This window comes from Phalacrocorax aristotelis, chromosome 1 (genome assembly GCF_949628215.1).
Source record: "Phalacrocorax aristotelis chromosome 1, bGulAri2.1, whole genome shotgun sequence".
In the NCBI taxonomy this organism is placed as follows: domain Eukaryota; kingdom Metazoa; phylum Chordata; class Aves; order Suliformes; family Phalacrocoracidae; genus Phalacrocorax; species Phalacrocorax aristotelis.
This window is the reverse complement of record NC_134276.1, coordinates 204,741,102-204,764,881: the sequence shown is the minus strand read 5'-3', so window position 1 is coordinate 204,764,881 and position 23,780 is coordinate 204,741,102. Positions and strand designations below refer to the sequence as shown.

The window sequence follows — 23,780 nt, the reverse complement described above, 5'->3', positions numbered from 1 at the left end:
ATAATATAAGACCAAATCAACTTGTTGTGCAAATTTTGTAACTAAAAAGGCCAAATGACAGCAACTTGTAGGATATTTCTCCTTGTTACCATGGAATCATAAGCTGTACGTCTGGAACTAAAGCAGAGTTTCATTTTATTTAAAGGGGATTAAAAGCCTGTGGAACATTTAGTGTGTCCTTGCACCAATTACAACACTGAAAAGTTAACTAATTTGTGAGAAAAAAATAATTTAGAGAATAAATCCTTTGACAAATCTGATAACAAAGTTTTCTCCCAAATCAGCTACATAATAGATCATAGGACACTTGCAGGCACTTGAATGGAGCCACTTCCCAACAGTAGCTATTTCCCATTGTTTGAAACTGGAGTGGAACTATAAGCCTGCCGTAGGTAAACTGTTGTATTCCTAAGTAAACAACCCCTGCTTGTTGCCAAATGGAAAGAAGCCACGTTCCGTTCAAAGACTTTGGTCATCGCAAAGGGAAAAAAAAACCCAGTTTAATTTAATCTGGCACTACCGATACCATTATTCACTAGCTGCAATTGTTAAGCTATTGGTTTGCATGAATAGGGCAAAATGAAAATTGGCCAGATGCATTCCCATATCTGAGCATGCTTGGATTTGCTTTCAGTCTAATCTTCTCTCTGAATTTTCTTTCTGAAGTTTATCTACAGTTATCGTATCACTGCTTTTTCACTACTTTCAAGGCCCTGTATGGCTCATCCTCACCTGCTGCCACCATCTCCCATATGCACCATCTCATAGCTTGCTTTTCCTTGGCTGCCAGTGCTTGCTACTACGTCTGCTGGTGAGATGACCAAATTTGCATGCCCTTGCCCATTCTGCCCACCATGCTTGGCAAATTCCCCCTAAGATGATGTCCCTCAGACACTTAGTGCTTCTCTCAACAAGCCTTGTCACTGGTTACACTGAAGAATGCACTGCTTACCAAGACGAGCACTCTCCCTTCTTGCAGTATTTCCTTTCACACCCACACCTCCCCAGCCCCAGCTTATCTCCTGTTTTATAAAAGGATGGCAATTTCCTGGAACACAGGCTATGTTTTTGGTTTGTGCCTGAAGATGCAGCAGTGCTGCCTTCCTTGCTCAGGGCTCTTTGATGATACAATGGTACCACTGCTACAAAAAATACATTTTAATGCTAAAATTGCTGTTATCTATGAGTATTTCTAGTCTATGAGTACAGTTCTTAGCCAAGTTGTCTATGACAGCCAGCAAGTCTTATTAATTCAGGTGAGCTTTCTGTTGTACATTATGAGGGCATTAGCTAATAATTTGAAGATACAGACTATGGGAGAGAGTAGTGCATGGTTTCAGAATCAAACTTTTGTCAGGATTCTTTCACTCTCTTTGTCCTACTCTATACTCTTTATGTTTTACATCTTCTACCTACAGCGTTCACCTTTTATTGGCAGGTACTTTTAGGAAAGCTTCTCGACCATCTGAGATGCAGGAGGGTTTCACTTAGGACTGCTCAAAACCATTGGTCAGCAAAAGCAGGGAAACCAGATTTGGTGAAGCATGTACTTTTCAACTGGACCTATTTATGTTTTCATAAATAAATAATGACAAACTTTCCATAGCATTTAAATGGCTTAAGACTCCCAAGTAAAATCTGGGATCCTACATCTTGTAGCATGCTTGAACAATCTCTGTATTTTTAGAGACTTACATGAGAACACCACATGAGGAGACATCTGCTACCATCAGCATGACATCTTGGCTGGGAGGGACCTCTGGAGGTCTCTCATTCACCCTGCCATGTGAGGTAGAGAAGCGTCAACTAGATCAGCCTATGCCACAGTTGCAGCTAAGGACACAGCCCTGAAGATTTTTAGAAGCTCAAAGGACAAAGATTGGGAATGTAAACAGAAGCACTGAAGTTCATCTAAACCAGCTTCTGTCCCAGTTGTTCAAGTCAAACTTGTGAATCAATAAATACGTCTTGGCTTTACAGTATGGGATTTCTTTACTTGGAGAGCAGAACAGGGGGCAACTAGATGATGCAACTGTGCCATTCAGAGAAGCATCAACAGGAAACAGTAGTGTGAAATTCCTCAGTGTAACAGATTTTTGGCTGAGGTGCTGCATATCATCTTCCCGAGGTTCATCCCCACACTCCCCGTGAAAATGTTGTTCACCTCTGTGCCTTTAAAGTACCCACAGTCATCTTTACCATCATTTAATTAGTTTTTTATCAGAGACGAACACTGATGCACTTCTTCATATTATCTCTCCTGGGCCTAATGGCCCCGATGATTCTTTCAGACAGCTGTAGCCTCACAATTTTTTTTTTTTTTGGCATCATTTCTTGCATTGGAATGAATGTGTTGGGCATTTGGGCAGTGCCAGCTTGCAAAGGGCTGATGGCAGATGGAAAGAAATCTGCCCAGTATGCCTTCACCTCTACACAAGCAGAGGGCCATCAATTTCCCCCATTAAGGAGTTGTCACGCAGCCCACCCAGCTGGAGGAGCATCTCTGATAGTCAGGCTGGCTGGCGTATGCTATTCAAATACAAAATGCACTTTAAAAGGAAATGAAAATATCGTTTGTCGGCAAATTGAAAATGCATGGCTTTGACCGCAGCCAATTTTTTAATGACTGTAATATTTTAAGTGATTATTTTTGCCACTTCAGATTGCTCCTTAGAGAGGAGAGGTTTTTTTAATTAAAATCTAGGCAATGCAAACAGATGAGATAGGAGAAGCAGTGGAACAAGAAAAAAGATGAAGAAAATTAATTAAAGCAGCATTGTCAATGGAGCCATAAATTAGATATTGTGTCTTTCTGGGAATGAGTCACACAGGTTTTAAAAATGTTTAGATTTTGACATGATAGCAGGTACAAGGATAGATTCAGTCTTGATAAAATCATATTCTATAAGCAATGTCTTAGCCAGCAAAGGTACGATGACAGAATTTTGGAAAGATCCTAAATTCTAAATTCCGTGGATTTGGCTGTTGATACTTCTGGCCTGAAGTCCTTCTTTAACCAAAGGGAAAACCACAATGTAACTAGAATACTTTCCCATGAGATAAATGGGGTTTTAATATTTCCCACGTGCTACATTTTTACATCATTTAATGTAGGTTACAGAACGAAAACCTTGGCTGCGCAAGCAGGCCAGGTGCACGGAGGGTTATAGTGCACCTTCCCTTTCCAAAACAATGGGATGAAACTTGTCCTATGACACAGTAACAGTTTATAAAGTGTGTTTTCACTCATCATTTCCCATTTTAGACTGTTATTCAAAGGCTAGTGCTCAAAACACTTTGTTTATGAGTGATTTGTATGGTTTTTAATTTTCTAGCACATTTCATGTTGTTTGTACAACATCAGTCATTCTGGCGATGACCAATTTCCTTAATGAGTCATTCACTGGCATGAACTGAACTATTCCTCTATGTTATTGGGAACTATTGATGTTTCTAGTACTCTGCAGTGAACATGATTAAACCTCATCTGTTCTTCTGAAAGTAATTATGTGTATTTACACCACTATAAAATTGGAGTGAGAAAGAGTCAACCAAAGTAGTTTCTACTCTTTGGCATCTAATGGGTCAATTCATGTTGTTTTTATTAATGTGCATCTCACAGTGACCTGCAAAGACTCTTTACTACTAGGAGGCAGGAAAGACCCCTGGTGCTTTGACACCAGCTCAGAGCTAGCACTGGCTCCCTGCCACACCCCACCACACTTCCGAGCCATGGGGAATTGGCATGGAGAAAGGTGCAGGTTCAGCATTGCTGCCTGACAGCAATTCTCAGCTGCCCAAACAACTCACTGCACCACAGTCAACCACCTATCAGTTCCAATGACCCCCTAGGCATTGTAACTAAGTATTATTATTTTAACTGAAATTGCGATTATTAACAAAAAAAAAAAAAAGCAAAAGCAATTCCATGCATGGGCTAGATCCAGCCCTACGGATATACAGATACCTCCTCATGGGCACAGCTCAGAGTGCCCACATTCTCACTAAAGGGAGCCGATCAACGGGTTCTCCACACCCTGCTCCACTTCCTTCACCTCTCCTCCCCTCTCACACTATCCCTTCCACCCACAGAGAAGCATGCTTGGCTCTCAGATGAGGTACAGCAGGAAGCCTGCTCACCTCTTCCCAGGACGATGTGGTGGATAAGGGCTCCTGCGAGGCAATGCAGCTGGCTAGAAGGCTGGGTTTGGCCCACAGACCAAATACTGCCTTGCTATATCTTATTCAAAAAACAAAAGTCTTGTCAGAAGCATCTATATCTGTGTAATTTTGTACATTATAAGGTCATAGCAATTTCAGACTGCCCTTTTCTCACTGGCATACCTAGAGCATCACCTTTCCTCCTGCAAACAAATATATTTGATCTGATTCAGACAATGGGTACCTCAACCATTTTTAAACAAATATTTAAAACCAAAAAATGGCAAAAAATTTATTCATTTCAGCAAAAACAATTAAATCTGACAAAGATATATATGGAATGTCAGGATGTTTGTTTTGAAAGAAGACTATCCAATGCCATTCCTACTAATTAACAGAGTATTCAGAGATTTGGAAATCTGCTCTGGAACTGGGACAGGTGGAATAGCTTAATCAGCCTTTCTTTTTGCCAAATTCCTAGGCCTGCGTGCATGTCGTCTCTGCTCAGTGACACACAACAACACAGGTTCAGGAAGGACTCGCAGATCTAGGATGTGCATAGCCCTGCTCTGCTCAGGGTGTGGTTAAAGGTCATGGAGTTTTACAGACACATTTTCAGCATATTTTTTCTGAGTGTGTGTGGACAGTTCTCCCAATCTCTACTTATATAGCTTTCTCTTCTGCTAAGCTGTCATGCATTTCGGGGAAATGAAAATGAGCTGGATGGTGATGAACTATTAACTTAAGGGTCTTATTGTATCAGGATATTGGGATCGGGATATTTTCAGGATTTATTGGTCATTTCCAGAGCAGTGAATAACATGCATCAGGTACCATTCCCGGATCCTAAACCCAGCTGCTCAGTGAGGCTGGCACAGACCTTTCCTCCTTGCCCCATCCCACGCTATGCCAGGCTGCATGCTTAGAGCTTGGCAGCACAAATAAGCTCAGGTGTAGTCCCCACGTCCTGCAGACCAAACAACGCTGACCATCTGGACTGCGATCTTCAGCCACCAAGTGAAGAGCAGCTGCAACTACTGTGAGACAGCAATTCTCTAACTGGACTCTTCTCAAAGGTGAGAAGCATCACTGGGTTAACACATCATGACTGTGTACATCACCGCTCTAGTGTCTGTAATGTCCTATACTGTTTTTGTCCAGTTGTGGAAAAATTCCAGAGGCAAGTGGTTTGGTCTCGATGTTATTTTTATGTAATCAAAGAACTGCAGAGACATGAACTGCTGAGGTTGTCTCCCTTCTCAACCTCAGGCTTTGAGCTTGTGCATTCAATCTTGGACCAGGGCAATCAGAGAAAACTAAAAAACTTGGCGGATGTTGTACTCTGAACACAACGATTTCTGGTCAAATACACAAGACATATGAAGTGTCCTCTGAAAGATGAGATAACTTTTCTTTTCTATAGGAGTAGGGATCCAAGAAGCATTACTGAAGTAAGATTTCATCTTTCTCCCCAATTAGCTATGAAGTCTTCAGGTTCACAGACCTTTAACAGCTCTCAGACCATAGCACTGCTTCATGTGTTTCAGCAATCTCAACCACCAGTGCAACATCCTAACTATGCTCGATTGCAAGGCTGTGCTCACACTCAGAGCTGTCACTGGAAATATTGAAATGCAGTCAGAAATTTATCCTGTTCAACACCCCTCTACACAGTCCAACACAGATAAATATGTTCCAGTGGATCCAATTAATCTCCTAAGGGTTGCTTGGCCTTGCTAACAGCGTCTTTCTTGTCTTTTGCTCTCTTCTTTGGAACCAAAACACACAAATTCAGTGGCTTATCTCTCAGCTTGCTTCCCATCTCAGTAGCCAGCTCCAGCTGCGTCTGCAACGAGCCATGTGCTTTCAAATGAGTAGCAACTGCTCCTGAGCGCAGCAAGAAACTTAATGAAATTCCTGGTCCAAGCAAAAGCAGACTGGGAGAGGAGGAGAAATCGCTTCCCAAGCTGGGCACAGGGAAGTTCCTGCAAGTTCTTATTGAGAACACGCTGTCCAAATCCACCAAACTGAAGTGAAGGCATCGGTGCATAATTACCATTAATGCTTGCATTGTCCACTCCAGTGATTGAATCCACCACAGAATCTAATCCAGGACCCAGACGACAGTCTTCATGGTAGTACTTTTCTTTGTTTCAGCTGTCTTTTTACCTTATTAATCTAAGCAGCTATTAATCTGAGCACTTTCACCAGCAAAACTCCTGGATTTGTAATTTTTGCTATTTATTTTAGTAGGCCTCAAGTACTACCAAAGTAAACATTCTACAGAAAAAAATATACTTTCTTTGCAACGTGATAAGCATCCAACAAGAGCATGTACCAGGTATAATGAGCAATTCTAAAAGTCACCTCCTGAGCAAATGTTGGGCAAGAACTTGCTGAACCACATCTAACTATGTGAGCAACAGCAACATTTATTCTAAATTACCAACAGACTGTATCTTAATCCCTGTCTTTACTAACAGAGTAACCGACTAAGGCAACAAAATGGTATTTAATGAGAATTCCCTTAAAAGATTTGGGGTGGCTGAAGGGATGGGTGGGATGGGAAGTTCTAATGTGCTAGGACGATAATGGTAACCTAATTAGGCTAGGGACCATTCTCTGGCCTCGACAGCAAATTACACAGCAGAGTTTGCATTCACCTGGGCAATCTCTCTCCTCCTAGGAGAGTGGTGTCATCCCTGAGGTTTACTGGAAACAGTCTCAGGTCCATACATAAGGGTACAACCCTTGAAGATAATGCCTGGGAGATTCCACAAACCAAAGCCAAGCAAGGGGATTGTTGTAAAAACTAAGGCGTGCAAGATCATGGGCTTATGTTTGTACCCTTGTTTGCTTCATTCGCTACCCTGATGTGCCACAGGGCCTTCAAGGAGAAGGTTTCACCAGCTAAGCAACACCTGCTGGAGTGATCCAGAAGTAAATACTTAGAGAAAAAGTAAACACTTAAAGAAAGACTGTTTCTACTTCTTTTTATACCAGAAATAAGTATGTATTTTTTTCCTCTTCTTTCAGTTCTGACTGCCAGCTGGATGAGCTATCTCAGACTGGCACTGCCCTTCCACCCAAGAAATATGCAATACCCAATCATTCTGGGTGGTGAAAGGTGGTGAGCAAGAAAGGGTAAATACAGAAAATAACCCCAGTAAATGGAAGAAATTTAGAAAGCTAATTTTTGTTTTCTTTTAGTTTTTATTAATATTTCATTCCCTTGGTTGAATAAAAATACTTATCTTTATGGCACAATTTAGGAAAAGACTTACAGTTTTGTAGATACTAATCAAAACTAAGTTAGCAACAAATAACATCCAGAAATGTGACTGTTCATTGGCATTGTCAGGGAAACTCATAAGGAAAAGCACTGAAGGAAGCCAGTGAAGAAGTTAACACAAATTTCAAGAAAGATTTTTAAGGTCAGTTTATCTGAAATACTAATTGACAAAGGACATGAGGATATGAATTGAAACCTGTATGGCACAAACAGGCTTGGATGGCAGAGTAAAGGTCTCATTATCTTTGATGCAAGCTATCCCTGTAGCACTGTCAGGTTTTCTCCAACATTATTTGGCACACCAATGCCTTTGGCTGTGATAGAGAAATCTCCTAAAAGATTCCCCCACTGTCTATGAATGCTTGCAGCCTGAAAGCATTAACAATATTGGGAATCCTGTGAAGACATACCACCCCTTGCTGCTGTCATTCTGCCATTATACCGGCTAAGTTATCTGACTGCTGTGAAATGTTGCTTGAAACAGAGTTGACTGATGTGGTTACATTTAAAATGTGATGTAATGTCATTAGCACAATGATTCTCGCCTTTCTACTTTTACAGAATAGTGTGTTTGTGATGAACTGAGAATAGACATATGCTAAATGTTTTAAATAAAATATTGGAAGTTGTGACGTTTTATATAATGTTCCAATCCTGAAAAGCATAAAAACTTTGTCAAAAAAATTGTTCTTGGCATTATAATGCTACGACAGGGTCTATGCTGAATCTGATGTAAATCTTGACCCAATTTATAATTTTACTTTTGACATAACATGAAATTCGCATTGCAAAACGTGTTCAAATCATATTTGGCAAGATTGTTCCTGAAAATTTGAGAAAAACTGGAGCAAACCCCTTAAAAATGAAATTTGAGTAAAAGAGTGCACTAAAAACTAACTAGATACACTAAAACTGTCTGAAATTACTACAGGGTTCCATGAATAATAAAAGCCCTGCGTCACTCATATCCTTAATCCAGTGTGGCTACACCACAGCCCTTCACTTTCCCTTAACATGGTGTAAGTGGCTACACATAGCTAAATGTCAGCTGGGAACAGACAGATGAACATTTCACTTGTCCCTAAAACAGAAGACAACCTTGGAGGAATGTCAGGTTGGTGAATCCTCACTCGTGTCTCGTATAAGGCTTGATCTTGAAAAGGATTTCTGTCTAGAAACACTAAGCGATCGCTGTGCTTAGCTCACTCATCTTACATGTAACCATAGTTAAAATAGAAAAAAAAAGAAGAAAAAAGAAAAAAAGAGGTTTACTTGCTAAAGTTTAGATGCCATTTGTACATGTTTCAGAAGGACCAAGCAGTGTTTAGGCTTGGCCAGCTGAGAAGTAACTGCGCCTATGGCACATCCTTGGTTCGCTTTCACACCGTCACATGAGCGGGCTGGATTTTAAAATCCAGAGGTAGGACTGACGACACAACAAATGTGAACTGATCACAGAAAATTACTTCATTAAATACACACGACATTATTTGATTCTAAAATCTCACAGAAAAACTTTGTAGTTTAAATGGTCTTAATGGAGTAAAAAAAGTCAATATGCAGGTACTACGGTAGATTAGTGGGAGTATTTATTTCTAAAAAGATTAATCTGAAGCCATTCATATCGGGTTCTGTGCGAAAAGGATCAGGCCATAACCAACCTCTTACTGCCCTCAGTATTCTACACCTGTTTCCTGTGCAATTGCCAAAATCATTACCAGCATAATAAATGAACCTTGACATCAAAACTGCCTTTTTTTTGTGAATGAAAAATAGGATGGAAACAAAAAGTCATTTGCTGTTCTGTTTCTCACGGCTTGGAAACATAGAAAGCAAGAATCCAACTGATTTCCAGATGTTGAACAACTCTGCATTTGAAGGAACTTTGTGCACAGAGATCTTGTAGGGCTCCTTAGAGTTTTTCCCAAGGTTGTACGATCTTGCTGGATTCTCATATATTAAAACAGGATCTTAATGAAAAAGAGACTCTTAAGGAGCAGCCACTACCTGAATACATGCTGCAACAGAGATGTGACATTCACCGTCAGAAAAAGTGGGAAAGCATAGTTTTTTGTGATGGTTTGTGATGAAGCGAGTAGTGGTAGCCAAAGCGCACCAAGATAAACAAGCAGGTAGATTTCAAAATATCCAACAGAAAGACTTAAATTTGTTTCAAAAATATTGTACTGTTTTGTTAAAAGGAAGCTGTTTCACATTTTCTGTTGCATGATCTTTGACATGACAGTATAAACTGTCATTTGGTTTTGGTCATGGCAGAGAAGTTGTGTTGCTCTACAAAGCCCTGACGGGACAGAGATAAAGTAAAAACAAAGTGAAAAAAAGCCCAATTCTAGAAGCAGATGGAGTGGCCTAAACACTCATGTGTGTTCATAGTTTGGTTAGATGTTACTGTCTTCCACATACAAGAGTAATAATAACATTAAACCACAGGAAATCAGACTAACCTTAACTGTGGCTCCGGGAAAGAAAAGCCAGTTGCCAGTATCCACAGGATCAAGATTATCCTCTAACACAACTTTTCTGTGAGCAGCATTTATGATCAGGATGTTGTCCAATGCCCAACAGGCTTCATACACATCACCAGCATGAACATAATCCTGTTTCCACTGAAAATGCATGTTCTCCCCTTTAGCATCCTCGGGAAGGTACAAGATGTGGATGATTGTGCTGACATTGGAAGGGGCGCTGAAAAACAATGATGTGGAGTTAGACCAAAATTAAGCCATAGCTGGAAACACTTTCCCCTCATTTAACACATTTACTAGGTGTGACACAGTTGTGCTGATGCCCCTTGCATGCTGATAAATATTCTATGGAGATCAGAAAATACCTGCCCTGAGGCAGAGTCCCACTGTGCCAGGCGGTGCACATACAGGCTGAACAGACAGCCTTGCTTCAAAGAAAGTGCAAGCTAAGGCAATAAATAACAGATCAATGCAGATGTTTTGAGAGCAGGAAGAAAGAGCAGGGCAACATTCATACTCTATGCTGGTCACAGATCCTAGGTAACTGGGCTTTGTCAGGTATTTTGCAGGTATGGCCAAAAGGAAATGTTAAGAACACACTTTACAAAAAAAGGTCTCCCACAATGTGATTTTTGCATAAGCTTTCACCAAAAGAAACTCCTGACTTCTGGTGCCTCACTCCCTCATAGATCTGGATAGAGCAGAATGGCCAGAGGGAAAAGCTGGGAAGTTTCTCTGACAAACATATCCTTCCAATCCCACCCCCATGCTGTCAGGATAATTCTGTGGATGCGGAGGGCCAGGCTGCCTTTCTTCCCATGTTCTGCTTCAAGAACAATACAGAAGAAATGACCCATTTTTCCTCTCTCTTGCTGCTGAAAATGGAAAATATGAGGAGGAGAGGCAGACCTGGAGTGTTAATATTAGGCAATGATCAGGGCCTTGAGCTCTGCTTCCCAGAGCTGTTCTCAGAGCTGTGACAGGGCTGAGGTTCACCCTGAGCCCTGGGTGAACGTCCTTACATTGCTACTAGCAATGAAAGGATTGAGCTCTGTGTGCAAGGAAGGGGTGCTTAGAATTATTATTTTTGTTTTATTAATCATCCAGCAAGAGAATTAGCTACATTAAAACCTCAGGCTGCAAGGAGGTACAAAATTGGGATTTGCAAGATGTCAGGTATTCAACCTTGCCGCTGCCTTAGTAATGATGCTTTGGTGGGTTAATAGTTTGTCAGAGACAATCCAGAGCTTTTAGGGAAAAAAGGCATGAATAGTTTGCTTCTATGGGAGAATATAGAGGACCTTCTTTATGTAAAGCAAAATATTAGTGTGTAGTGAAATGTTGAAAAAGCAATTGTATTTGGCCCATATTCACACCCAGAACCTGCACCCACAAATCACCCTGCACTTACTAAATGTTATGTCTTTCACAGTCCAGTGTAATGCTGCTCTGAGATGTTGGCCTCGCTTCTCCCTGAGCCCACACAGAGCACCTGGCTTCCCCAAGAGACATCCTTCCCCTCCCTCCCCAGGAGTTCAAACCTGAAATCCCACTGATGCAACACCCACCGACAGAACACCTCCCCTTCACAGCTGCCCTCCGGTCCCCCCTCTCCCCCTTCTCCCACTGTTCCCTGGAGCTGCACATAGCACAGTGAAAGCCACTTAAGCACATTGAAATAAACACTCTAAGTCATATGGTTCACAGGAGAAACGAGCATCCTTTCATAATTCATCCTCTCTGCTTTGTACCACATTGCTCTAACCACCTGTTTTCTATTGCTGGCTCCAGCAAAGTTAAAGCAGCACAGACAAACTGTATATGCATTAACTTCAAAAAAATTTGGGTTTCAAGGGCTTGTGTTTGTACCATCACAACTCTTGAGTTTAGTGTCTTGTGGAGCTATGAAGGTAACTGAACTAGGCATACAATTTTGCATCAATGGGAGAGAAAAAAAAAGGTATTGTATGGTTACTGTGAGGCAACTCCAGTGGCTGCAGTGAAGTTACCCTTGCTTTATATTTTTCTGAGAAAAGAATTAGCACTATTTGATTTACTAAAATTGTTCATAATTGGTACCTTTGTCAATGAAATTGTAATCCCACTCCCACAAGGAGCGGGAGGATAAGATACTGAAATCCACAGCCCTGCAGCTAGAGTTTTGCTTACTTATCAGAAATTAAGTGGCCTTTTGCTCTGCAAATTGTCTCAATGGAGTGAAGATAGGCTCACGCAAATCACCCATATGCCAGAGACACTAAGGTAATGCAGGAAGGCAGACTGAGACACTATGAGGACACCACAAATAAATAACATTTTTTTCTTCCCCAGTTGTACTTCTATAACTTGGTACACATGCCAATGAACAAAATATCTTTCCCAATATTATTTAATAAAATGTTGGTCTGCTCTGTTAGAAAAATCCGTTCCCGATACTGATTCTGCCTTGAGGTGTGCATATTGCAATAAAATATTTCAAAATCCCCAGTCATAATATTTCATGCTTTCATATAAACCAGTTTGCTTAAAAAAAAAGCATAATTCACCATAATGTTGTTACTATAAGAGTATTAAGGGCCAAGTGTTCATATCAAACTATAAACTATATTTATTGAACCTTTTTATTCTACTAAAGTAGAAACTTGTAACAATATAAATTATGGCTCTTGCTGACATTAGAGGAGGTGCTAAAGTGCAAAAGTCATCAAAGTTTTGGTTTTTCAGGCACCTGAACCTGTTGGTTATTGGAGTTGTATTTTAACTCTTAAGTAATTTTCTTCCTTACTTCCCACATAATCAGTAGATGAAACTGTAATTTGCCAAAACCAGAGGCAGTTCTGCATTTAGCTTTAGTGACCATAATTTCACCCCTCATCTTTTAACCTGTATGAAGAAGTGAGAACTGAAAAGTTAACAATTAAAACAAGTTTTAAAAAGCTAGGTTTAAACACCACCTGCTCAGTCAGAAACCATGAAAATTATTAAAAAGCTGTAACAAACCTAATTTTCTCCAGCTGAGTCCAATCTGCAGAGCTGTTCTTACTGTAGGACACAGTGATCTTGGGATCTGAGTAACTGAAGCGGCATGAACCTGATCCTGGGAAAAGCAATAAAATGAGAAGTGTTACGACACAATGAAGCAATAAATGATCCTCCAATAACCGCAGTTGCTGACTGTGCCTTTGTCACATCATCCCTTCTCCTGATTTTAAAGTGCTTTGATTGATGATGAAATTTCCTGTGATCTGTTGCTGAAGGTAAACACAATATAATGCCTGCTTTATGAGTCAGAAATAAAGTAGAAATGATAAATCACAGCAGTGCTGTGTAATCTCTGCAAATTTCCCAAGGGAGGCCAAGTAAATTACTTAACACGCCCCACTGCAGGAAAAAAAACCAACCACCATATAATGTTTAAACAAAACCTTCTTATTAGAGAACAATCCACATAACAGAATTGATAGGGAAAGAGTAAAAGACTTTTTCATATTAGTATGCAGAAAAAAAAAATCCAGAACTAAAAAAACAGCGAGTGATAGGAAAATATATATGGAATTACTTGAACCAAGAGCAAATATACTTTAGGAATTTAAAAGAAGAAAGATATTACAAAATTAGTTATTTTAAGGACACCTGAAGAGAATTAAATCAAGAAATCATCCAGTATACTCACTAGACCCTATAATTAATAATAAACATTTGATGCTGATCTGGGAATCTCCGAACACTTTACAAAAGTGAACTAATTGAGCCTTCTGGCACCCTGCAAGGTAGGGTAATATATTTACTTTTGATTTATAGAAGGGTGCCTTCTGGGTGTTATCACAAAAGATTAGATGAACTTAACAATTAATAAAGGAGACAGTCAAAATAACAGATACCAGGGCTGAAAAATTCAACCTAGAAAACATGATAAACAACCTTAGTGATAATTAAATACACTAAAAATACTATTTTTCCTCAGACACCAGCTAATTCACCCATCTCAGAGAAGTGAACACCCAGTGAAACAGAAAAATCCTAACCTATGTTCCAAAGATCAAAATTTCTACTTCATAATTAGGTTGAAATATGAGATTCGAAGCAGCAGACATCAGTTACCTTCCATATTTAAGGGAAGCAGCTCTCAATTAAACAGCACCTCTGCTGGCATCAGGATACTACTGAGTACCACAGCTTTGCTCAGAGTAGGAGTCTGTATTATGTGTGTAAGGAGTAAAATGTTATGTTTATGTGTGCTTCAGATATGTTCAGTCACGCTAATAACTGTGTATATACATATATGTGTGTGTGTGTGTGTGTGTAAATATATATACATAGATGTGGAAACTGCTGACTATAAAATACTATCATTTTCCAACTCAGGGTACTTATTTTTGTAATGAAATAAATGGCCTGATTAAAAAGGTGTTAACCACTTGTACAAGAGAACAGCTTACACATTTTAATGGGAACATATGTCATTAAGTACACTGCTGCAGCCGCAGCTCCCCTGAGGCAGCTCATGTTCACAGCTCTCGGCTCTACAGAACTGTTTTTCTACTCTGAGATACACATCACATACCTCTGCAGGGGGAAAAACACCCCAAAACATGGGATGAAATCCTGTCTCTATAATTTTGCCTGGTACATCCGCTAGCATCCTGGAAATGACCCACAAAGTTGTTTTGTTGTATCTTTTACTAATATTAAATTGTAAATAGAGGAACAGATACTTCTGAGCCACTCCAGCTGCGTGTGGCACGTTCAGCTGGTCTGACATGTATTCTTTGCTGTAACGAGGCACAGAGTAATTAATACTGCAAAGGCAGCAGACTTTTGAATTACCAGCCACGTACCCCAAATGACTACAAAGCAACTGTCTGGTTGTATTTTACTGACAAGGCATTTTATTTCTATCATATTAAACCCCAATGATGTCAGAAAAAGCCTTTATGTTTCATTTTTGCCCATCTGCTGAGATGGTCTACTTCACCGAGTGACATCTGCTGTCAGTTCTTACTTCTCTGGCATTTAGGAGTTCCAACCCTTAATCACACTTGTTCATTTTATTTCAGGGGAATTCAGTTAAAAAATCAGTGAACTTCAGCCAGTTTAACCACTTTGGCTGACCAGAGGCTGTGAGGCAGAACAGCAACATACTGAGTTTTCTGTTAGACAGAAATTAAAGGAACATAAACAGTAAAAACAACCAGCAATATAGACTTTATAACACATGCCATTTTGGTTAGTGTTACCATCAACTTTTGGTACAGTACTTTTAAGCAAAACCAAGTCCAAATATGCTGCTAAAACATTGGAGAAGATGATATTTTCTCCCCATACTGTAAAGACGATAGGAAATGAGTGTTCCCTGCCAGTACAATCAATATGAAAAATGTTGTCTGTTGAATTTGAACACCCTCAAACTATGCAATGAAGATCAAAGTTATTGCTTAAAAGAAATGGAGCCACAAAAAGGGCTTTGCAAAGTAGAAATGGTATTTCACTTGTGTTATTGGAGAGATAGTGGTGGAGACAGAATGAAAAGGGGAGAGACAAGTGCCGGGTTTTAGTATTATTTTAATAAGCAGGACAGGTTGTATTAAGACTTATTTTGGGAAAGTCCTCAAGGTCAGCGTAAGTAGCAGTTACTGGCTGTGATGAGAAATGTGGTTTTGTGTTCTTGACTCAAAATCATAAGATAAATTATAAACTTGCTAAGTATCTAAGTCTGTAAAAATTGAATCGACAAAAAAGACGAAAGAATGAAATTCAACTACTTGAAAAATTCATCAAAAAGGTCCAGGCATTATTCTTTGCCATTTGAATAACCTTTTTTAGATATACAAGAAGCACATGGATCTGGTGCTTGTGTCTTTCACAAAACCAATATTCATCCTAGCTTACATTAAGAGTTTCTTCCCAAGAAAAGGGAGGAAGGTCAACATACAACTGCACTCCAGGACAGGGTTTACTGAGATGGTATTGAAAGCCACTGGCTTTCAATACAATCTTCAGTATTACTTTCAATATTATTTTTACTTAATACTATTGCTATTACTCCATATTACTATTATTTCAGTAATCCTAAACTAGGATTATTTAAAATAGAAACCAGCAGTTTGGGTGTTTGTCTCTACCTTGACCAGCAAAGCTATACTCTGACTTTGCAAAAAAATTAGATGATCAAAATTCAGGCAGTAGCACAGGAGGAACTGAGGGCAGATTCAGCCTGGGAAGGGAGGTGTCCTTCACCCTGCTTCCAGAGATGGTAATAAACAGCTCGGAGCAGAGCAGCAGGGGCAGGATGTCATGCTGTAAATCTTCATACCCTCCCATCCTCCAAAGAAAAAGCGTACAAGGTGACATAAAAACCTTTTGAATGAGATTAGAATAGGCTTGTTTTATATCAAGAGTGCCCAGGCTTTGAATTAGCTGTGAAAATGGGTAATAAAGCATGCCCAATGATTACCATAAAGAAGTCTACATTAGTAGGTTACTGCATTAGAGAAAAATGCTCTTTCTTCCTTAAGCTGAGTATGTCACAGCAAACCTGATGCCTTGGTGAGGTTACTACTAGCTAAGTCTGACTAAGAGTTAGGATTATACTTTCAGTATTAAGGGCTTGCATGTGTAATTATCTATTTGGGCAGGGGAGGGGGAGAAGGTGGACAAAACCACCCCCCAAGCAAGAATAGCCTAATATTTTTCTCTACATATATAGAGTCAAGCTTGTCCTTGGGTTTCAGGAACAAAGTACTTTTCTCCTTTGGAGTTATTTTACTCCTTCTCATAGACTTCTAGCTAGAAGTTCATAGACTTCTAAAATTTTTGAAAAAAAGCTGAAGTAGAGGCAACCTTCACGGGCTTAATTTTAAATTATACATTTGAAGCTCAAACAGCAATTTGATCTGTTATCAAAAACAATGAGCAGCTTATGTTATAAAACCCAGCTGTTTTCATATACTGACTGTTCTGGAACATTAATTTATTTGGTTTCTGCTTTACGTGCTTGGATTTTGCCCCAAGGCAAATTTCAATAAAATAAAATTTGCTCCAAGTTGAATCCAGACACCAGTGCTAATAGGGGAGGGTTCTGACTTGCAATGTGTGGGAATGCTAAACAGCTCTGACTGCTGCTTTGTTAATTCTACTTAAACTGAACAGGAATAATAGAAAAAGGAAACAAAATTACATTTCTCAATTTTTTTGCTGCTTGTTTTGGAGGATTGATAACCCATAGCCAGGACCTGACCAGCACTGACCAGCCGCCACATGGCCAGCTGAGATGGTCATGACTTTTTTACCATTTTTTGTAAGTCTCATTAAGCTGATCTTGGTTTCTTTAAATGTCATCTAAAACACTAATGACTATTTTACACCTGATTTTTTAAAATATCGTGTAGGTAGAAGTACTAAGAGCACAGTATTTCAGGAGAGATGTTATGAAGGCACTTCATTTCAGGTATTTGTATCCAGGTATTCAGTTATTTGTATCAAGGCTGACAATGGCAGGCAAAATTAATTCTCACTATGGCTTTGCCTCCAACTGTGTCAGATTTACAGAAACCCAAGTCATATGGCTGTTCGTGTCTAAGATTTCTTAACAACATTGATTAGAAGCTGGTGTTTTGCTGAGATAAAACTGGGAGCCATCTGCAAGGGAAGCAATATTTTGCTCCTTATAGACTGTGACGTCCTCCGCCTCTTGACAACCTCTTGATAGTTCCTGCAAGTGCTTCCGTGGATAAGCAGATGAGATATCTAATGCTGGCTTTAAGAAGAATGAGCCTAATGTGGAACTGTGCAAGAAAAATTCACATTAAAAAATTGTAGAAGGGTTTGAATTGCACCCTGACTGTGGCCTGAAAAACAAAGGGAGCTGAAAAGAATTGTGTTTATCTAATGCTAGAAGATTGCTTTGATTCGTTTCGCTAATGTGATGAATAATGGTTAGGGTTTGCTAAGGATTACGATTTGCTGGTATCATTTGAATTAAGCCAAACTGGACAGTATAAATTACTAGTGGTCAAATTTGGCTGGCTTGCTAATAGTTTTTTTCCAAAGTAATGAACTATACGGTCTGGTATAATGAACGCTCTGCAGATCCTAGTTTTTTTAGGTGTATATTTATAATGGCTTTTAATCAAGAATCAGATGATTTTAACCATGTTAAAACATGGAATAGTTTGTGCTGGATATGCCAGAAGCACTGGTACAAAAATGTGATGCTCACTGTTCCTCCCATTCTGCCTCTGAAAACTTCCTCAAGAGAAGATCACAAAAGCATTTTAATTTTTCCTTGAAGCCCCAACTTTGAATTTAGTTACAAGTATGATTTTTAATTATGACACATTTTAGATCTTTAGACTTTTTTTTTAGTTTGTCTTTGTTTATAGAGCAAGGTCAGAGTATAAATTAGTCTTTTAAGTGTAAAAAATCTTCAAATTAAAAAATATAAGAATTGTATTCTATTTTGTAATTTCAGTCTACCTTTTTATGGGAAGGATTAAATATTTTTATTGCTGGCTGCGTTTTTCTCCCTTGTGAGAAGAGCATTTTGGGTATCTACACCCCTGTATATGTTCTGACAAACAATCTGAAATAAATACCTGACACTAGAAGACAAAAATGTCATTGGTATTTGCCTTTGGTAAAAATCAGTTCAACCCCAGTTTTAGTGAGAATTATGAATTTTGAAATGCAAAGTCTCAACTGTTTATTTTCAGCAGGTTTCAGAGAGCAGATAACTTTTTTCCACTGGCAGCTTTATGCTGTTCCATTTTGGAAATACTGGGAAGTTATGTGTAAAAAAAAATAAAGAGTTGTCAAGCATGCTAAAATCCTCCATCACAAAACTGTAAAAGATGAGAAGAATAATTAGTAAATGCATTTGATAAAAATTAATCAGAAGGTCTTCAGAATTGAAGTTCTAAAAATTAATTGGAGGTCAGTCCACAAGTGGACAGGGCCCTGAGCAAGCTGCCCTTGCCCAGAGGGTGGTCCTGGTTGGAGCATGGCAGGAAGCACTGGCTGAACAGGTCACCTCCCGTGGTCGCTTCTCACCCACCTCCTTCTGGGAATCCCAATATCAGTGAACTAATTTTTATGAATTAATGCAGCTAATTTCCTTTAGGTGGGAAGTAAATTCTGAGGAAATACTTATCTGACTTAACTTCCTCTTAGTCTTTTTATATTCAAAGATATGATGGGCTTCCTGCACCCACACAAATTTGTTCTTTTCTAAGAACAAGATCAGGTCACAATTCATATTTCTTTTTGTGCTGAAAACATTAAAGAGAGAAAAATATACCAGGCAGAAAACTGTATTTCCCTTATGCCGTTTCCAATTTATTCTGATGTAAATATGCTCAGCTATTTATAGTATATCTTTCTGAGATATAGCCAGCAGGTGTGTGCTTCGGTAATGTGTCTGTTGCCAAATAAACAATTAAATGATGCTTCTAAATTTAACCACATTCTTAAGTGTGCCTTGTTGAGGGAGAAGGGAGTGACACCCAGTAATTACAGCTACTGAAACAATAATATCATTAACACCCCAGAAATACTCTTAGAGTGGTTCTTGAATGTCTGACCAAGTAGTAGGCCCTGTGCTCAGTAAGCGTTTTCTACTTGTATACTCATATTGTACGCTTCAACGTTATTGCCATTAAATGCTTAATTCAGATTATGTGAAGATCCTCTGAGTGAGAAGGTGACCTTAAAATGAAGCTGGGTAAGATTTAAATTATAACATTTTAAACTTAAAGTAGTTCAGTAGTACAGTAGTACAGTAATCTGTATTGATAAGTAGACAGAGATATTTTGTTTGCTCTGTTTAGCAGCCTGGGTCAGCTGTGAAGGTCAGTAATCAAGAAAATGAACACCATAAGGTGCTGATAAGGGTATCAAAATACTGCAGGAAGTTAAATGATGTTTTACTTAGATCGCTACAGCCAGTCCATTCTAGAGAGGCAATACAGAAAACACACACTGGTCCCAAGAACTGCTGTGTAAAAGGGGATATCTTGAATATGAAGATTTGAAAGTAGTCTCCTTGCCTGCTTTAGTGAAATTCCCATCACCAAGAAAATCTGGGAAATACCTTTTCTGAAGCCAAGACCTGAGCTGAGGTGTCCCTCGTTTCTGAAACCACCCTATAAAACTGATTGCCTGCCTTTAACTTTATATGTGGGTAGATAATAATTGATTTGGCAAAAGCTTTTGTTTGTAATTTCTGATGGACTTGTCTATTTTTATCTGCTTTTGCTTTCATGGAAACTCCCTCCCTCCCCAACTGGAGGGAGACCCAGGAGTGTTTTGCTGAGCTGGGGGCTTCTCTGTTTCCCCCCTGCCCTGGGAAATACAGATGCTTTGTTGTCTGAGTTAATTCAAAAATGGACAATTTTAATCATACAAAAGTGTTATCCTCATACAATGATATGAGCAGGATTAAGATGAAAGTCAGTCTGTAATCCAGCATTTATTATTTGCAGCAAGCAATTCAGTTATGGCCTGCGTTCGACTGTGAGGCGGTGGCTCAGCCACCTGCCCTGGCTCTGAATCCTGAGGCTCTCTTTATCTTTTCTGCTTTTCTCTGTATAGTAAATCTGTAAGGCTCACATTTTAATTCCTAACTATGGCAAAGAAGCCCTGGTATGGAAGTAATAAAGACAGTATTTCATTGTAACCTTGGGCTAGCCAAAACAACACAAATCATTTCGCCCCAAGGCCATTAAAATGTCTTTCAAATACAGCATTAACTTTAAACCCTGGTTTCAATCTAGGCATTATCTGGGCAATTCCTCTTGTATAACTCAGCAAAATCAATAAACACCACCTAACATTTCCACATGCTATGTGAAGTGTGCTAGATGATGTTACTTACCTGTCTTATTCTTTCACATTAGATATAATATATAACCTATGCATCTACACAAAGGACTTCTCTGCCAGGAAGGTGAAACTAGTAGATTTGATGTCAGGCAACAGCAATTTGGGTGGACAGTCAAAAATGTTAATATTGTTTTGTCAGGGGGAAAATGGGAAATGAAGCAAGTAGAAGAAATGCAGAATGGTGAATTACACCAATTTTGGCATTTAATCATATAAAATTCTCAAGCTTTTCCCAAATGTATAGGAAATAAATTTGGACAAAACAGCTTGGGGGTTCAGATACACTCAGTGCTCTGTTCTCGTTGCTTAGAATGGACTGGATATGCATATAGCAACTATCAAGCTTCATGTCATAATCTTAATTTCTTATGGATATTATTGCTTTGAATTACCTTTTGTAAAAACTGGTTTTATGCGATTTTTAAGCTCAGTTCAGGCAGGGTTCTAACACAATTTTATTAGCCAGTTTCCTGGCAATAAAATCCTTCAGAACCTCATGCCAGCCCAAAAGTGCTCCACATTTGCCTAATGCAAGACAGTATCTGTCCTGTGGCCACCAGGCCGCCAGAACTGGCCAGCCTCTTCCCTGTTGGTACCAATATCAACACAACTTTATGGATGTGCCACACCCTCACAGTAAACCTGGTGCTTCCTGGAAGGCATCTGAGCCAGAGAAATCTGGGTGACTGAAGGAAATCATCCATGCAGGACACTAAAGTGAAGGAGGTAGCTCAACAAGCCCAAAACATTTGATACCACTGTTTCTTCCATGAGTGGTTTTGTGTTCAGCTAACAAGATAGTGAGGGACTTAAAAGATCAAATACTCTTCCATGCTGAATTCAGAAGAGGCTTATTTTTCACTTTGGTATTTCTCTAGAGACACATGAGTGAATTTCCATAGCAATTCTGAAGGGAATTGCTCATCTCTGTCCTGTTCTGCTGCGGGCAAGCCCAGTGATAGCTCATGAAATGGCTGTTATAGCATTTGTCAGTCATCTGATAGATTCTGCTAATTGTAAAACTGACTAAACAAAATTGGAGATTAAGAGAAAATGATCAGCAATGGTTCCTCTCAGCCAAAGCTATGGCCGAGTTGGATGTGTGAATTTCTATCAAGTGGTCTGAATCCAGAGGATAAATAGACGACTGTGTATAGAACAGCTGCCACCAGAACTGAATTAAAGCATGATAAAAACATAAATGATAAGTGTCTTCAGACAGTTGCATGGGGTCAAATGCAGTCATTGTTGTTCATGCAGCTGAGACAAGTGCAGCTGGGATGTTCCTGGTGGGAAGGAGAAGGAATGCTGTCCCATGCAGATGCTCTGCAGAACTCTCCAGATGCTGCTCTAGAGGACGGCCCAGAAAGACTGCTGTTTCCTCCACAGAAATACATGGAGGTCAGTGAATCAGGTGCACTATTTATACAATTAGGTAATTTTTGTAAGATATTTTTTGTCCATCAAGGACTTTGCTGAGGTTAATAGGGAAGTAAATATATTTTCTGAAGCATAGAAACTTGGCAGGTAAGGACTAACCCAAAGGGCACATTCAACAATTCTGATTAACACCACCACCACCACCACCACCATAACAATCTGTAGTTTGAATATGCATCAGGAAAAAAAGAAATATTTCAATTATCTACACAACCAATTGCATTTTATAATTTAATTCTGTAAGACACACTGGTAACAAAGTCAAGTTGCCACTAGAAAAATGAAGGGAAAAACTTAAGCCTGAAAAATATACATTTTTTTTGCTAAAAGTGATAAACACTACCTATGCTTTGTCTTCAACAAACATCAGAGACCCTTAGCCCACACATTTGCTGAGTAAAACAGCTCTCATGAAAACCCTAGCGACCTTGGTAGTTCAGGAAGAGTAATAGAGACTGCTGGATTAATGATTCACTAACCTGATGTCTTAGGATGAGGCACGGCATGACATGAAAACCCTTTTGGAACCATTATGTTAAAGAACTGCATCCATATCAATGACCCATATGTTAATCAAGAGGAATCAATAACATATTTTAAATAATTTTCTCCATTACACTTACAGAGGACTGTGGAGTCAGCCAGCATTAAGAAAAGACTGTAAATAAACTAAGACACAAGGAAGCTGGTATGTGCATTGCACATGCACCTCACCTCTTAAAAACAATGACACTATAAATATGAAGTCATCACAGGTAATACAATTACTCTTCAGTTAAGTACAGCTGATCATCTGATAGATTTAGAAAGCTCAAGAAAGTGAAGTGAAGATAGGGGTGATTACTCAATCAGAAAACAAAGTTGTAAGAGTGGAAAGTGTGTTGAACAAGGTTGGAGAAATTATTCGTTTTGTCACTGGTTTTAATGATTATATGATAAGATTGTAAAATAAATATTTATGCATGTAAAAGCAGAAAGTTTAGCATACTTCTTTTTGGGGAAGATAGAATATAGGGACAAAGGGGGTACCACTGAAAGAAGATCACCTGAGTAATGGCTCTGCACCCTGAATTAGTGGGGGTTTGTTCTTAGTGAAAAGTCCTGAACAGTTGAATACCAATAATAATCTTTTTTCAATAATACTTCAACCGTATTAAAACAATAGGTACGCACATTTACCCTTGCTATAGGGTTCCATTAGAAAGATATTAAAGGAGATTGATAAACTGCAGGTAAGTATTTTTTGTGACTGTATTAAATTAGTTTTATCCATATGGGCCCCTGTAGGTTTTATCCCTGTTAAATATTGTAAGGTAAATCATCATTAAACTTGGTCGTCTGATGGATGTTTAGACAAATAAGCTGGAAAAAATTGGAAGGGGCAATAGCAACACATGGCAGAGAAGTGAGTAAGCAATGCAAAGAAGCTACCCAGAAGCAGCAGGAGAAAAGGGTCATTCCTACTCTATGAGTAAGGTCCAAATGCTTCTGGTTCCAGACCAATGTGTAGGTCATAACATTAA

At 39.2% G+C, this 23,780-nt stretch overlaps 1 protein-coding gene across 2 annotated transcripts in view; it reads right to left on the bottom strand.

The window, feature by feature from the left end:
- The window catches only part of RELN (reelin), a 297,550-nt gene that overhangs the window by 123,851 nt on the left and 149,919 nt on the right, over positions 1-23,780 (bottom strand). For both annotated transcript variants that reach the window (XM_075081418.1, XM_075081419.1), the window contains exons 9-10: positions 12,940-13,036; positions 9,919-10,159 (exon numbers count right to left, since the gene is read on the bottom strand). In XM_075081418.1, the coding sequence (XP_074937519.1) occupies positions 9,919-10,159; positions 12,940-13,036 (338 nt within the window). The remainder of the gene's footprint in view (positions 1-9,918; positions 10,160-12,939; positions 13,037-23,780) is intronic.